The sequence below is a fragment of the Oryctolagus cuniculus genome, chromosome 19, assembly GCF_051225735.1.
Source record: "Oryctolagus cuniculus isolate XC-2025 breed Fujian yellow rabbit chromosome 19, ASM5122573v1, whole genome shotgun sequence".
Taxonomy (NCBI): domain Eukaryota; kingdom Metazoa; phylum Chordata; class Mammalia; order Lagomorpha; family Leporidae; genus Oryctolagus; species Oryctolagus cuniculus.
In genome coordinates this window covers 16,911,060-16,925,999 of record NC_142885.1, presented here as the reverse complement: position 1 = coordinate 16,925,999, position 14,940 = coordinate 16,911,060, and the positions used below count along the sequence as shown (strand labels likewise).

At 55.3% G+C, this 14,940-nt stretch overlaps 1 protein-coding gene across 11 annotated transcripts in view; it reads left to right on the top strand.

The window, feature by feature from the left end:
* GTF2I (general transcription factor IIi) overlaps positions 1 to 14,940 on the top strand; it is a 102,877-nt gene that overhangs the window by 76,931 nt on the left and 11,006 nt on the right. For all 11 annotated transcript variants that reach the window (XM_051841224.3, XM_089321980.1, XM_089321981.1 and 8 more), the window contains 8 exons: positions 443 to 501; positions 1,598 to 1,669; positions 5,153 to 5,336; positions 6,050 to 6,108; positions 10,746 to 10,817; positions 11,648 to 11,831; positions 12,303 to 12,361; positions 13,374 to 13,448. In XM_051841224.3, the coding sequence (XP_051697184.1) occupies positions 443 to 501; positions 1,598 to 1,669; positions 5,153 to 5,336; positions 6,050 to 6,108; positions 10,746 to 10,817; positions 11,648 to 11,831; positions 12,303 to 12,361; positions 13,374 to 13,448 (764 nt within the window). The remainder of the gene's footprint in view (positions 1 to 442; positions 502 to 1,597; positions 1,670 to 5,152; positions 5,337 to 6,049; positions 6,109 to 10,745; positions 10,818 to 11,647; positions 11,832 to 12,302; positions 12,362 to 13,373; positions 13,449 to 14,940) is intronic.

Genomic DNA, 14,940 nt, shown 5'->3' with positions numbered 1-14,940 from the left:
GGCCCGGGAAGGCAGTGGAGGATGGCCCAGGTCCTTGGGCCCTGCACCCACATGGGAGACCAGGAGGAGGCTCCTGAGCTTTGACCTGCTACCTCCCAGGCTGCGTGAGCAGGAAATTGGATCGGAAGTGGGAAAGCTGAGACTTCCAACCAGCCCCCCATGTGGGATGCCAGTGTCCCAAGTGGTGGCTTAACTTCTTGTGCCACAGCTCACGCAGAGTTACCACTTGTACTGTGAGGACATGTGTTCGCCAAGTGCATTGTGAAACAATTGGCAGTTAACATTTTGTTCTGTTAGACTGTAGAAGTCTCAGGAAGTTAAGGTTGGGTTGTGCTCAGAAGTCTGGACTGACGACTGGACGTGGTGACTGCACTGTGCACACGTGCTGGCATCACTGCTGTGCTGACGGTTGTCTGAATGTCTGGTGCTTCTCCTGTTTCAGACACGAACTTCTGAACTCCACACGAGAAGATTTACAGCTTGATAAACCAGCGTCAGGAGGTGAGACTCTGGTCTTGGGTTACCTTAGAATTGCATGCAATGATCCTTTATCCTTTAAAGGAATCCTGGTTTCTTCTCTCTGTTACCTCCTACATGAAATAATATATCTAACTCTCAGGTAGATGCCACTGCGGGAGAATCTGCATTGTCAGAGCTGCAGTACTCGCTAGAAGAGTGCTGATAACCCCGTGATAACCTCGTGTCAGTAAACGGAACGATTACCTTGTGTGTGGAAGGACTAAAATGACTGTGCCTTCCACCTGTGAGATGTAGTTTGTCGCCTGGCTTCGTGTACTGGAGAGCTTGTTCTCCTGGTCTGCATTGGTTGATTGAACAGACATCCATTCAGCAAGTGCACATTACCCCCAGGACTTAGCGTAACTTAGAGCGCGCAGCTGCGGGCGCCGCCATCCGCTTGTCAGATGCGCGGAAGGGAATCCCACCACGACCTCCCGGCTGCGTTTGCTCCGGAGTGGAGTTGGCTGGTGGCAGAAAGCAGGAGGCGCCCGGTTTGGACTGGCCATTGCAGAACGATCGTCCGCACTGGGACAGCCCCAGCGGATCAGGTCTCGCGGCCGCCCACCAGCCTCTGTGGAGTAAACTGATTCTACTCTGCCCGAGCTTTAGCTGACTTTGCTTCTCACTCACTGCTCGGTGTGAGTGGTCTTAGAGCAGAAGGGGAGCTGCCGCAGCCTGTGTGTGGTCCTGTTGCGCGCTGAGCCACGTGTGTGTGGTCCTGTGGCGCGCTGAGCCACGTGTGTGTGGTCGTGTTGCGCGCTGAGCCACGTGTGTGTGGTCGTGTTGCGCACTGAGCCACGTGTGTGTGGTCCTGTGGCGCACTGAGCCACGTGTGTGTGGTCCTGTGGCGCGCTGAGCCACGTGTGTGTGGTCGTGTTGCGCACTCAGCCACATGTGTGTGGTTGTGTTGTGCACTGAGCCACGTGTGTGTGGTCGTGTTGCACGCTCAGCCGCGTGTGTGTGGTTGTATTGCGTGCTCAGTGGTGCGTGTGTGGTTGTGTTGGCGCTGAGCCGCGTGTGTGTGGTCGTGTTGCACGCTGAGCCGGGTCACTGAAGGTGCGTGTGCTTGCTGTTGCAGTGAAGGAGGAGTGGTATGCCAGGATCACCAAGTTAAGGAAGATGGTGGACCAGCTCTTCTGCAAAAAATTTGGTGAGTGTGCGTCACACACTGATGTTTTGCCCTCTGAGCCTTAGGGAAGTAATCCAGGTGGGTATATCTCACGTCCAGTTCTCTCTACTCCACACAGAAGCGGGGGAAGGGGTCAGGGTCCCGTGCGCCCTCCACTGGCAGCTTGGCCAGGCAGCACAGTGTTTTCTGCCGTTGAGGGCATGCACAGTTTGGCAGGCCTTTGCTCCTTGGGCCTCATGACAGAGCGCCGAATCGGGGAGACGTGCTGCCTGGCAGCACACCTGCCTTTCTCCACACGCAGCTCGGCCCATGCTGCCCTTTTTAATGTTGCTTCGTAAGCACTTCATAAATGCCTACAGGACTTGGAGTTTATCAGCAGAGCAGCGTCACTCAGACCCCTGCCTAGATCCTGCTTCCCGCAGGATTCTGTGGAGGAGCGGGAGGAGTCCGCTCTGTGCTCTGCGAGGTGCTGTGTGGCAGTGTCGTGCGAGCCGGCAGACGTCTCTGAGCCTTCTGTCGGGCGCACAGCTCTGAGAAGACACGGGAGGCCGAGCCGGCACTCACTGCCAGCAGTGCCCCCAGTTAGGTTTGCTACGTGACAGCGAGTCTCCTGGGGCTTTCCCTATCTGCTGATTCACGAGAGGGTGCATGGCACCGAGTCTTCAGGGTCAACCTGTAGGTGTAACTCGAGGGACCGCTGCAGACTTCCTGCACTCGGTGTGCTTTTGTAGAATTCATGCGCTTAAAAAAAATCACACACACACACACACACACACACACACACCCCACTAAACCAGTTCTAACTCCCTTTCCGTCAGAAAAGGTCAGAATTTTAAGCTGCTTTTCATCAGTATTTCTGGGTATCCAGTAGGAATGTGGGACCTTAGTAATAAATATATATATTAAAATTTTATTTATTCACTTGAAAGGGAAAGAGAAAAAAAGTTACTGCCAGCTGTCCCACTCCAAACGCTCACAAAGTTCACTGGTTGGGGTTGAAGCCAGAAACTGGGAACCCAATCCAGATCCCACATGGGTGGCGGAAACCCAACCACTGGCCCCATCGCTGGAGCCAGGCGTGGAGCAGGGCAGCCGGCCCAGGCTCTCTGACACTGCAACGCAAGCAACCAAACCAGCATCGAGCGCTAGGCCCAGTGCCCACGCTGGCGCCTCCGTGATGTTTTCTCTCTTCCATCTGCTCAGAGACTAGCTCATGAGCAGAAAACCAAAGAACTGCCTCTTCTTTTTCTCTTTCCAAAATTTTCTCTTTTTATGTATTTGAAAGGCAGAGAGCACCAGACAAGAAAGGGGAGAGAGAGATCTTCAATCTGTTGGTTCACTCCCCTAATGGCCACAACAACCAGGGCTGGGCCAGGCTGAAGCCGGCAGCTCCATCTGCGTCTCCCGCGTGGATGGCAGAGGCCCAAACACATGGGTCATCTTGGGATTGTCACTGCCTTCCCAGGTGCATGTGCGGGAAGCTGGATCGGAAGCAGAGAGGCCAGGACTGTTAACTGGTGCCCTGACATGGGATGCCAACATTGCTGGTGGTGGCTTAGCCTGTAGCCACAAAACGGGTCCCCTTCCTACTTTTATAATCATTGTGTGTCTAAGATGTTTATGGACACAGAACAGAGGGATGGGTATTCATCATTCAAGATGTCACCGTGTCACTGTGGGTTGTGAGGAGGTGATGGGTGCGGAACGCCTCCAAGAGCAGGCGCCCACTGCTCCTCCTGTCACGTAGTCCTGGTGATGGAGTGATGAGGCCACTAGCACACTGGCTGCCCCGCAGACTGCTTTTGCCTGGTGGAAGGAGACCGCTGTTGAGGAGTTGGTTTACTCACAGAGAAAAAGTGCAGTAGGAAAATGTGGTTGTTTATTACAGCTAAGAAAACAGATTCAGAGTTTACTAATGGCGGGGGCCACGCTGTGGCGTAGCGGATATGGGCACCAGTTCAAGTCCCAGCTGCTCCACTTCCCATCCAGCTCTCTGCTGTGGCCTAGGAAAGCAGTGGAGGATGGCCCAAGTGCTTGGGCCCCTGCACCCTCATGGGAGACCCAGAAGAAGCTCCTGGCTCCTGGCTTCAGATCGGCACAGCTCCAGCCGTGGCAGTCATTTGGGGAGTGAACCAGCGGATAGAAGACCTCTCTGTCTGCCTCTGCCTCTGCCTCTCTGTAACTCTGCCATTTAAATAAACAATTAATTATAAAGAAAAGTTGACTAACAATGACTGATAAAAGCCTGGCTGTTTGTTCCTGCTTCCTGCTTCCAGTGAGTCTGTAGGCCAGCAGTGCTGCGTTTCTTTAAGGTTCCTGAAAGGGAGGAGGGAAAATGTAGACTTGCTATAGCTATTGATCTCTCCAAACTTAAAAAAAAAAAAAAAAAAAAAAAAAAAGTGGAGCAGCCAGGACTCAGGCTGGCGCCCATACAGGATGCTTGTGCTGCAGACAGCGGCTTTACCCACTGTGCCCCAGCGCCGGGCCCTGCGCCCCTCTCGTTCAACCGCCAGGCTCACCTGTGTCTTATAAACTATGCGAGTCTTTTTTATTGTTTTAGAGCCTGTTTAGAGGTGGTTTCAGGACAGGAATTGGTAGCTTATGGTTTCATCTTTAACTTACAGTTTCTGTGCTGACGGAGAAGAGAAGGTGGTACCACAAACCTCGGGAACCGTACTCGGTTTCAGGGATGCTAGATTGCCCCGCGTTTCATTCTTCAGCCCTCTTCCCTCACTTCTCTTCTGCAGCCGTTCATGTGTTTATTTACATAATTAAAAGAAGTTTATTGTGCGAAGATTTGAATACACATTTTGGTGGTTTTTTTTGTTTGTTTGTTTGTTTTTATAAAAATCTTTAACCGTCTGACACGTCAGGTTTCCATGCGGAGCTGAACAGTCGAGCCAGCCAAGGGGCACCGTTAACTTCGCCTGCTCTGCCCCTTCTATGAACCAGCCTCTGCTTGCTATTTTTATCTCCCTTCCTATGGCTCCTTTGTGGGAAATTTTTCCTTTTACAATTTCTAAACGTTCATGGAGTCTGGGGGTAAGGGACACTGATCTCGGGGTTGCAGTGCACGGATGAAAGCAGGGAGTGTGCGGCAGCCAGCAAGGGGGTCCTGAGGGTCCCCGTGCAGCCGCAGGCAGCGTGTGTGTGCTTCCGGAGAGTGGAGGAATTAGGGGCCGTGGTGTTCTTTATGGGCGCTCATGGTTTTTTTTTCCTTCCTCTGTTTGTAAGGATATTGACCAAAGAGGTTTCATTTCTTAAGATTTTAGAGTTACTAAGATGAGAGTTGTCTTAGAACTGCGACACTGAAGTCCACCAGTACCTGGCTGTTGGTTCTACATCATTCATACTTGGCTGTATTGAGTCTGTTTCCATGGTTAGTGTGACACATTTGTAGAGTGTTTCCAGTTTTTTCTTCACTGACATGCACCTTGCTTTGGATTGTGCTACAATGATTGCAACACACATTCAGTCTCCCGAATTGCTTTGGTTTCTGTCCAGCGGAAGCCTTGGGCAGCAGTGAGGCCAAGGCTGTCCCGTACCAGAAGTTTGAGGCACACCCCAACGACCTGTACGTGGAAGGACTGCCCGAGAACATTCCCTTCAGAAGCCCCTCCTGGTACGGAATCCCGAGGCTGGAAAAGATCATCCAAGTGGGCAATCGAATCAAATTTGTTATCAAAAGGTAAGGTTATAACCTGCAAAACTAAGTTTCCTGTTTCCTGTGGGAAGATTCGTTGGATGAGGGGGGCCTTTTGTTCCCCTCCCCAAACAAAATTGCCTCTGTGTTAAAGCAGTCAGGTGGAGATCCACTTATTCTACAAATACTCATTCAGACAAGTGCCAGATGTACAAAACTGGTCCTGAGAGGAGCCTGTCCCCGAGGGCTTCCTACAGAGACAAGTTCAGTGAAGTTAGCGTCTCCAGGAGAGAGGGTGAGGGTGACAGTCCAGCTGGGCCGTCGTGCCCGCACAGTGGAGCGTGGGGTTGGATAGGCCTGCGTGTTCCCCTCACCCATTCCTTCTGGAATGCGGCGCGCCAGGTGGGCCTGCCAGGCCTTGACACGAGACCGACGCACTGGGTTGGCCGGGTGGCTAAAGGTGTGAAAGCACATTGTAGGAGAATTCCCACTGTTGAAGGGCCGCAGGGTAAGTTATTTGGGTGCAGGGGTAGGGTCACAAGGAAGGAGCGCTGAGTGATGGGGGTGGTTCCTACTGGCTGGGGCATGTGCTTGTGACAGGGCGTGGAAACATGCAAGATGGTGTGGCTGTCAGTAGGGTGCGCTGTCCGGGGGCAGGGACAGATAGAGCGTAGTTGATGTAGTTGGCAGCGCACAGCTCTGTGGGAAAGGTCCTGTTCTGAATGCTCTCACTAATCATAACCGCGCTCCTGCTGCAGGCCAGAGCTTCTGACTCACAGCACCACCGAAGTCACTCAGCCGAGGACGAATACCCCAGGTAAGGAGGCCTGAGTCCTCGGTGGAAAGCCCACGTCAACGCTTCTCAGGCCTTTTAGACTGTACTCTCTTAAAGCCATGAAGCCATGCCACCCCGTCATTTGTGGGAGCTGGCTACAGGCATTCCTTGGTTTATCGAGATGAACACACCCAGGCTGGTAGCCGGACTTGCATTTCATTCTATAATCATGACTCATTCTACGTTATTTCAGTAGTTGATTTAAGCAGCCTGGTGTGTATTTGATACTTGGAGCTCATCCTAACTCCAGCTAGCCACCGGAGGCTACTAGCTGCCGCATCAGGCCACAAACAAGGGGCAAGGGGCTTGTCAGCTCTCCTCACGTGGGCCCTGTTCTCAAAGCAGCAGATTGTGTGATGATTCCAGCCTGTCCGCTAATATTGCAGCCCAAGTTGTGGATGAATGATTTCACTTCTTTATTTGAGCTCTGATGAGCCCTTCTTTCTTTCCTCTCTCTCTTTCTCTTTCTCTCTCTCTTTTTTTTTTAACCTGCCATCTGCTGGTTCACTCTCCAGATGCCCTCAGTAGCCAGGAGAGGACGTGGTGGACCAGAAACCAGCGACTCACTCTAGGTCTCCCTCCGGCTTGGCAGGGACCCAAACACTTGAGCTGTCACCTGCTGGTGACACGGAGCTGGAACTGAGAAGGGGGCCAGGGTTGTACTGGGTACTCTGTGCAGGACACAGGTGCCCCGGCCATGCCTGCCCTTCTCTGCCTTTGTGTAGTGTCAGAAAGAGCGAGTACATCTGCAGGTCTCTGCTGCCAGGGCCTGGACAGCCATAGCTGTATTCTGTGTTGCAGACCTGTTTTAACTTCTTCTTCAAGGTTTGTGTGTGTGTTTGAAAGGCTGGGTGACAAGGAGGGAAGGGGACACCAGGCGATTGGCCTTCTCTCTATTGCTCACTCCCCAGATGTGCACAGCAGCCAGGGCTGGGCCAGGCTATAGCTGTGATTAGGAGTTCCATCCTGGTCTTCCAGATGGGTGCAGGGGCCCAAGCACTTGGGCCATCTTCCACTGCCCGCTAAGCAGGATCAGAGGTGGAAGTACTGCGGCCCAGCGTACCCCACTGCTCCATGGGGCCAGGCCCAGCAGTGGGGAGTTTGAAGTTTTCAGGAAATGAGTGTTTGAAAGTGAGGGTGAGGCCGGCGCTGCGGCTCACTAGGCTAATCCTCCACCTGCGGCGCCGGCACACCGGGTTCTAGTCCCAGTCGGGGCGCCGGATTCTGTCCCGGTTGCCCCTCTTCCAGGCCAGCTCTCTGCTGTGGCCCAGGAGGGCAGTGGAGGATGGCCCAGGTGCTTGGGCCCTGCACCCGCATGGGAGACCAGGAGAAGCACCTGGCTCCTGCCATCGGATCAGTGCGGTACGCCGGCCACAGTGGCCATTGGAGGGTGAACCCCCTCACTGTCCACTCTGCCTGTCAAAAAAAAAAAAAAAAGAAAGAAAGAAAGAGTGAATCCTGAGTGTCTGTTAGTGTCTTAAATGTGTGCGGTCACTCTCGTGAGCACTGAGGGGCCGTGTGCGGTCAGGGTTGTGTGTCCTGAAACAGGAGTGCTGGATCAGCTTTCAGGACGCCTGGGGCAGCTAGTGAGGGTCCGGGCAGCGTGCCAAGGAGTTTCTTTGTGTGTGATGACGTGAAGGGCCGTCTTTGCGTAGGGCGGCATGGGAAATACTAAATACTGTGCCGGGGAAGCCCGCAGTGGAGAAGGTCATAGCCCTGTCTAACTGACCCAGAGCTTCGCCCCCCAGCGTGCCTTTGCTTTAGGCAAAACAAGGGTGTTGGTGATGAAGATTGGAAGGGACACGTCCTGTGCTAAGGGGACCGTGTGGAGAAGGCGGGTATTCCCAGGGCCTTGCTGTGCCCTGTGAGGACATGGCGATCGCCCAGAGCCGCCTGCCCCTCCTTGGGGGAGACTTCACGTTCAGGCTCGCGACAAATGTGAGTGCCTCCTGCAGACACTGAGCATGGTCATTGCGTCATTGAAAGAGCGTGCAGGCCTTGGCGGTATTCCAGCTGCCGTGTTGTGCCGTTCTCAGCAGTACTCGATCTGCTGTCTTCAAGCATAAGTCAAAGGCTTGTAACACAAGGAGAATCTTTAAGTTCCCAGTCTTGTGAATAGAACTTGAGTGTCTGCCGTTCTTAGCAGACCTTGGGAAGGAATGGGAGGTGGCTCTTGTTCTGACACAGTGGTGCAATGGCCTGCCAGTGGCCAGCTCGTCACCGATTCCATGACACGCAAAATGTGTTTGTCACTGCCGTCAGAGTAGTCTCCTTAAACATGCTGGGTGCAGGTTGGTGAAAGATGGGTGGCATGGGGCCAGTCTTGTAGCATAGCCGCTAAAGCTGCCGGCTGCGACTCCAGCATTCCATATGGGCACCGGCTCTAGTCCCGGCTGCTCCACTTCCGATCCAGCTCCCTGCTAATGTGCCTGGGAAAGCAGCAGAAGATGGCCCAAGTACCTGGGCCCCTGCACCTACATGGGAGACTCGGAAGTAGCTCCTGGCTCCTGGCTTTAGACTGAACTCATTGTGGCCACTGGGGGAGCAAACCAGTGGATGGAAGATCTCTCTCTCTTTCTCTCCATACCTCTGCCTTTGAAATAGATACATCTTTTTTTTTAAAAAGAAAAGGATGGGGCTGGCACTGTGGCGCAGTAGGTTAATCCTCCACCTGCAGTGCTGGCATCCCATATGGGTGCTGGTTGTAGTTCTGGCTGTTCCTCTTCCAATCCAGCTCTCTGCTATGGCCTGGGAAAACAATAGAAGATGGCCCAAGTCCCTGGGCCCGTGCATCTGTGTGGGAGACCGGGAAGAAGTTTCTGGCTTCAGATCGGTGCAGCTCCGGCCGTTGCGGCCATTTAGGGAGTGAACCAATGGAAGGAAGATCTTTCTCTCCCTCTATCTGTAACTCTACCTCTCAAATAAATAAAATCTTTTTTTTTAAGTTTTATTTATTTGTTTGAAAGTCAGAGTTACACAGAGAGAGGAGAGGCAGAGAGAGAGAGAGAGCGCGCGAGCAAGGTCTTCCATCTGCTGGTTTACTCCCCAGTTGGCCGCAACAGCCAGAGCTGCGCCAATCCGAAGCCAGGAGCCAGAAGCGTCTTCCAGGTCTCGCACCCAGGTGCAGGGGCCCAAGGACTTGGGCCATCTTCCACTGCTTTCCCAGGCCATAGCAGAGAGCTGGATTGGAAGAGGAGCAGCCAGGACTTGAACTGGCACCCATATGGGATGCTGGCGCTTCAGGCCAGGGCGTTATCCTGCTGCGCCAGAGCGCCAGCCCCTCAAATAAATAAAATCCTTAAAAGAAAGAAAAGGAAAAAGAGGAAGGGAAAGAAGGATGGATGGATGTCACACGTGAAAAAGGTGTGGTTAGCCCAGTGACAGAGTTTGAAGGGGGGAGATGGGGGAGGGTCCCCGGCTCCTGTCTTCCCGCACTGAAGGAGCAAATGCGGTGGAGGGCGTGGAGGACGCTGCAGGGCAGGAGACCACGCAGCAAGGTGGCAGAGCCCGTGGCCCTGGAGCGGGGGTGTCTGGGTGTCTCTGTGAGAAGTCACTGAGATTGGGTTCACACTGGAAGGAGCCTTTGGGCTGCTTTGCAATCCAGAGGGTGCTCTGGCCTTGTGCACCGTGGGTTAAGCTGCCGCTCGGGACCCCGGCGTCCCACACTGGAGAGCTCTTCAAGGCCCGGCTGCCACGCTTCCCATCCGTCTCCCTGCTGCCGCGCCTGGGGAAGCAGCGCAAGACAGCCCAGTGCTCGCGCCCCTGCCACTCGAGCGGGAGACTGGGTGAAGCTCCCTGGCTGCTGGGGCCGCGTGGGGAGTGAGGCAGTGCTTGGAGCCTCTCTGTGTCTCCCTTTCTGTCACTAAGTCTTTTTTAAAAAGAAAAGAAATCCATAGGAACTTGACAGCTCGGGCCCGGCTGCAGGGGAGCCAGGCTTCCTTTCCAAGCGCAGGCCATGTCAGGAGGGGATTCCCGAGGCGGCCCGCCTGCAGCGGGGGTCTCAGAATTTCCCCAACATTCCCCACCGCCCTTGCCAGCGACCCCGGGACGTGCACTCTGCTCCTCCTCGGCACCCGCAGCTCCGCCCGCCGACAAGCCGCCCGTGCCTGTGTCTCCTGATGGCCTTTTCACTCCGTTCTAAAGGCCACATGGAAAGGTCGTGGTTGCCTTGCACGGAATGGGCTGGAAAACCGAGCAGCGAGTGGGTGGGGGTGCGCTCAGCTCCCTGGTCCCTGCCGCGTGTTTCCTGAGAGGTGCGCTCGTGAGGTTTCGCGTCACAGGACACAAGGGCTGGCTGTGTAGCGAGCAAATCCGAGTGCAGGGTCTCGCCGAACCCGCGTGGGAGCCTGACAGGCCTCCCAAGAGGGGCGTGTGAAAACCGGTGCTTCAGTGCCGCTGCTTTGGTTACACCGCGAGCGAGGCATGCATTCATCTCCATGCCTGTCTTCCGGTAGAGGGCGAGTTCAGGAAGTCATGTTCACACGCCCAAGCTTCTGACTGTAGGCAACACTGAATGCAGGGTTCGGCTGAAGGAGGGTGCGCGCCCGGACCTCCGGTCGCGGTCGCACGCACGCATGCGCACAGCAGCCGTGTTCACGGGAGTTGTCTTTGCTTTGCAGTCAAGGAGGACTGGAACGTCAGAATCACCAAGCTGCGCAAGCAAGTGGAAGAGATCTTTAACCTGAAGTTTGGTAAGACGTAGTGCTCGTGTCTACTGCCACACGTAAATAAAGGCCGCGTCCACGAGGAGTCTCTTGGGTCAGGACCTGCGTGGGTTCTGGCCTGGTTCTGCCCAACTCACTGCTCACACGAAGCACGCCACCCTGCTCCTCTCGGATTCCGATTGTCTGGTCGGGATGGGGGAGGGGAGGAGGCCATGGGGTGAGTTCCCCTCCCGTGGTCTGCACGTCTGCCCTGGCCGACGCTGGCCTGGCACGCGTGTGTTGCCACTGGTTTCCACCTGGATCTGGGGCAGCGGTTCCGGGAGTGCTGTCCGGAGTGGGATCCAGGTGGGATGTATCTGTCATGGCAGAGGGAGGAAGCAGCAGGGCGTGACAGCAGGGTTTCGGGCTGTTGCCATCCGATTATTTAACTCCTGGAATTGACATTTTGTGCCTTCCATCAGGAGCCTTGAAGACTCTGCCTCTGGTCACTAACGCCCATGCACCCCACACAGCTCCTGTGTTGACATAGCAAACTTGGCGTCCAGATGGCAGCACAGGACGGCCGGGGCCACTGCTGTGTGGGATGGCCTTACTGCATTCTGCCTCGCGTTCCGAGAGTGCTTTGATAACGCAGCCCTGCCTTTGATTTAAAGTGCTAAAGTGTCCTCTTAACGAATGCTTGCCTTTTAGGCTTGTTCTTCTTCTGATTTGCACATTGTACTAAGCAAAAGTGTCTTTAGTGTTGAGTGGATATTCTAGGTTGCAGGGAGCGTGCACAAAACTTGCTTGGGAATGCGAGCACAGATGGAGAGAATGTGGGTACAGCTTTATCTTCCATAAGTGGTGTTGTCTTTCAGCTCAAGCTCTTGGACTCACAGAGGCGGTGAAAGTCCCATATCCTGTGTTCGAATCCAACCCTGAGTTCCTGTATGTAGAAGGCTTGCCGGAAGGAATTCCCTTTCGAAGCCCTACCTGGTTTGGAATTCCGCGACTTGAAAGGATTGTCCGTGGGAGTAATAAAATCAAGTTTGTTGTGAAAAAGTGAGTGGGACTTGCCCTGGAAGTGGCATGATGGGATTGCCTGCCTGTGTGAGTACTTTTCCAGCGGGAAGGAGAGGCCGGGCTCTGAGCTGCACCCTGGCGAGTCCCCGCCTGCGCTTGCCTTGTGCGTCAGCTGCTGTTCTGCGGCGCTTGTGTGGCCTCTGGGACGGGACGTCTCCTAGGAGTCCCAGACACTTGGGTGGCTGTTGCAGATGCTGTTCTTTCTCTGCTCTCTCACTCCTGGTCATGGTTGGCAGTGACTGGCTGTCAGTGGCTGCATGGTTGGAGAAACTGAACTGGTGTGAATTTCCTGTCTCATGAACGGAGTCACTTACTGTTCATAAAATCCCTCATCAGATAGTCCAGGGGAGGGGAGGTGGGTTTCCCGCCCACAAAGATGGAAGTCCCTGGGGCTGGGGTGCCTGCGTGAGGCCTGCGCCGCACTGACCGCTGGCCATGTTTTCCTTGCAGGCCTGAACTGGTGGTTTCCTACCTGCCTCCCGGGATGGCGAGTAAGATCAACACTAAAGGTAAGAGGTGCATCTGCTGCTCCCTGTGCCCCGCGCATGGCCGCATTCTGCACCTGCGGGCCTCAGATAGCGTTGCCCAACACCTTCATGAGGCCTTGGCTTCATTTTTGTTTTTTCTTTTTTAAAGATATATTTTTATTTATGTATTTGAAAGACAGAGTTACAGAGAGGCAGAGGCAGAGAGAGAGCCTTCATCCACTGCTTCACTCCCCAGATGGCTGCAATGGCCAGAGCTGGGCCGATCCGAAGCCAGGAGCCAGGTCCTCTGGGTCTTTGACGTAGGGGCAGGGGCCCAAGCACTTGTGCATCATTGCTGCTTTCCCAGGCGTATTAGCATGGAGCTGGATTGGAAGTGGAGCAGCCGGGTCTCAAACCAGCGCCCATATGGGATGCCGGCACCGTAGGCAGCAGCTTTTACCTGCTATGCCACAGTGCCATCCCCCCATTTCTTTGGTGTTTTTGTTGTTGTTGTTGTTGTTGGTTGGGTTTTTGTTTGTGTTTTTAAGATGGATTTGTTTTATTTATTTATTGGGCGGGGGGGATTGATTGATTTGTTTGGAAGGCAGAGTGACGGGGAGCTTCCATCTGCGGGTTCACTCCCTAATTGGTCAGGAGCCTGGAGCTCCATGTTGGTCTCCCACCTGGGTGGCAGGGGCCCAAGCACCTGGGCTTTCCCCCACTACCTTCCCGGGGTGCTGGTAGGGAGCTGGATCGGCAGTGGAGTGGCGGGACTCACGCCCACACCCCAGCGCGGGAGGCGGCGTCTCAAGTGACGCGTTAACCCGCCGCGCTGCTCTGTGCCTTTTATGGTGTTTACGTAGTGGCTGCGTTCTCTTGTCCACCGTGACGTGTCCGCGGCCTCCCGTGCTGCCGTCTGCAGCTTTGCCAGGGCTCGCGCAGGATCACGTGCTGAGCTTGCTCTGAGGGCCTGGCCGAGGGCTGCGGGCGGCGGCAGCGCCCTCTCCCGCTGTGGCCTGGCAGTGTGCGAAGCTACCGTGTGCTTGTCTTCCAGCTTTGCAGTCTCCGAAAAGACCACGGAGCCCCGGAAGCAACTCGAAGGTCCCTGAAATTGAGGTCACCGTGGAAGGTGAGGCCGCCGTCTCTGCCCAGTCTCGGTGTTTGTAGCTAAAAGTCGAGGAGCCCTTGAGCGTGCTGTCCACGGTCGGCTGTGCACTGCTCTGAGGAGAATCCCCAAGTGCTTCTTCCTCTAGGACAGTCAGGTGCAGAGAGCAAGGTGCAGTACTGCTCTCTTCTCCTCTGGCTCTCTGCTCCTTTACAGGGACCACCATTTAGAGATGATTTGCATGGCAGTGGTCAGGGGTGGCTTAGCCAGCGGTGGTCAGGGGTGGCTTAGCCGGTGGTGGTCACGGGTGGCTTAGCCGGCGGTGGTCAGGGGTGGCTTAGCCGGCGGTGGTTAGGGCTGGTTTAGTTGGTGCTGGTCAGGGGTGGTTTAGCCGGTGCTGGTCAGGGGTGGTGTAGCCCGCGGTGCCTCGGTGGTGGGGGTGGGGGGCGAGTTAAGCTCCTGCTGATGTTCCTGGGGCAGCAGATGGGGGCTCAAGCACTTCAGCCCCTGCTCCCCAGTGGAAAACGCAGGTGCAGTTCTTGGTTCCTGGCTGTGGCCTAGCCCAGCCTGGGCTGCTTTCTGCTTTTGAAATAAAATAAATAACCTTTAAAAAGAAGTGGGTAAGTAGCAGCGCCACCCCGCCGTCTCCTTCCTCCTCCCCCCTCCCGCTGACCCGTGGGGTCCCGTGCCCAGGTTTAGTGCTGAGGTACTTGATGCAGAACCACCCGCTCTCGGCCAGCCGTGGGGTTGGTGTTTCCTCCCGTCTCCGTCAGCACGGCACGCTGCACCCTCCATTTCCCGTGTGTAGGAGGATTTGCAGCCTCGATCTTGAGTGGGCGATAGTCTCCCGCCGTGACCTTGTGGGTTGGAAGCTGTTTCCCCACTGAGAGGAGAGAGGTGTGCACCGCGCCCATCCTTTCCCCTCAGAGGCGCCGGCAGTTTCAAGTGCACACGTTCAGCCCCTCTCTGCTCTCTTCTGGAAAGTTCTGAGGGTGTCTTTCCTTTCCCGAAGGAGCCCCTGGTTAGCTGTGAGTGCATTGGGGTTCTTCTGGGTGAACGGGAACCCGCCCCTGAGTCCATCAACACTTGATGGAAGGGGTCCATGTGTGGCAGCAGCAGTTAAGTTAGGCTTTGCTGGATGGCTAGGACTTAGGGGCTGGCGCTGTGGTGTGGCAGGTACAACCACCACCCGCGGCACCGGCATCGCACAGGGCACTGGCTGCAGCCGGCGAGCAGTGTGCGCCGTTAACAGCTAGGGGTCTGTGCGCAGCTTACTCGCCAAGCTCAAGTGCTGGGGCTCGGTAGGACGCTAACTGGAGTGGAAGCCCAGCGCCTTACCAACACCTCTGCAGTGAGGACGTCGAAGCTGTGGCTCGTGTCCCTGGAAGGCTGGTTCACGTCCAGGTGGAGACAGCGGGGCCGGGGGTGTGCTTCTGTTAGGGGCCAGCAGGAAAGTGCAGAAGCCAGCACAGGCCGCCAGCGTGCTGGGCGCACTGATGCTGCGCCAGTGTCCAGT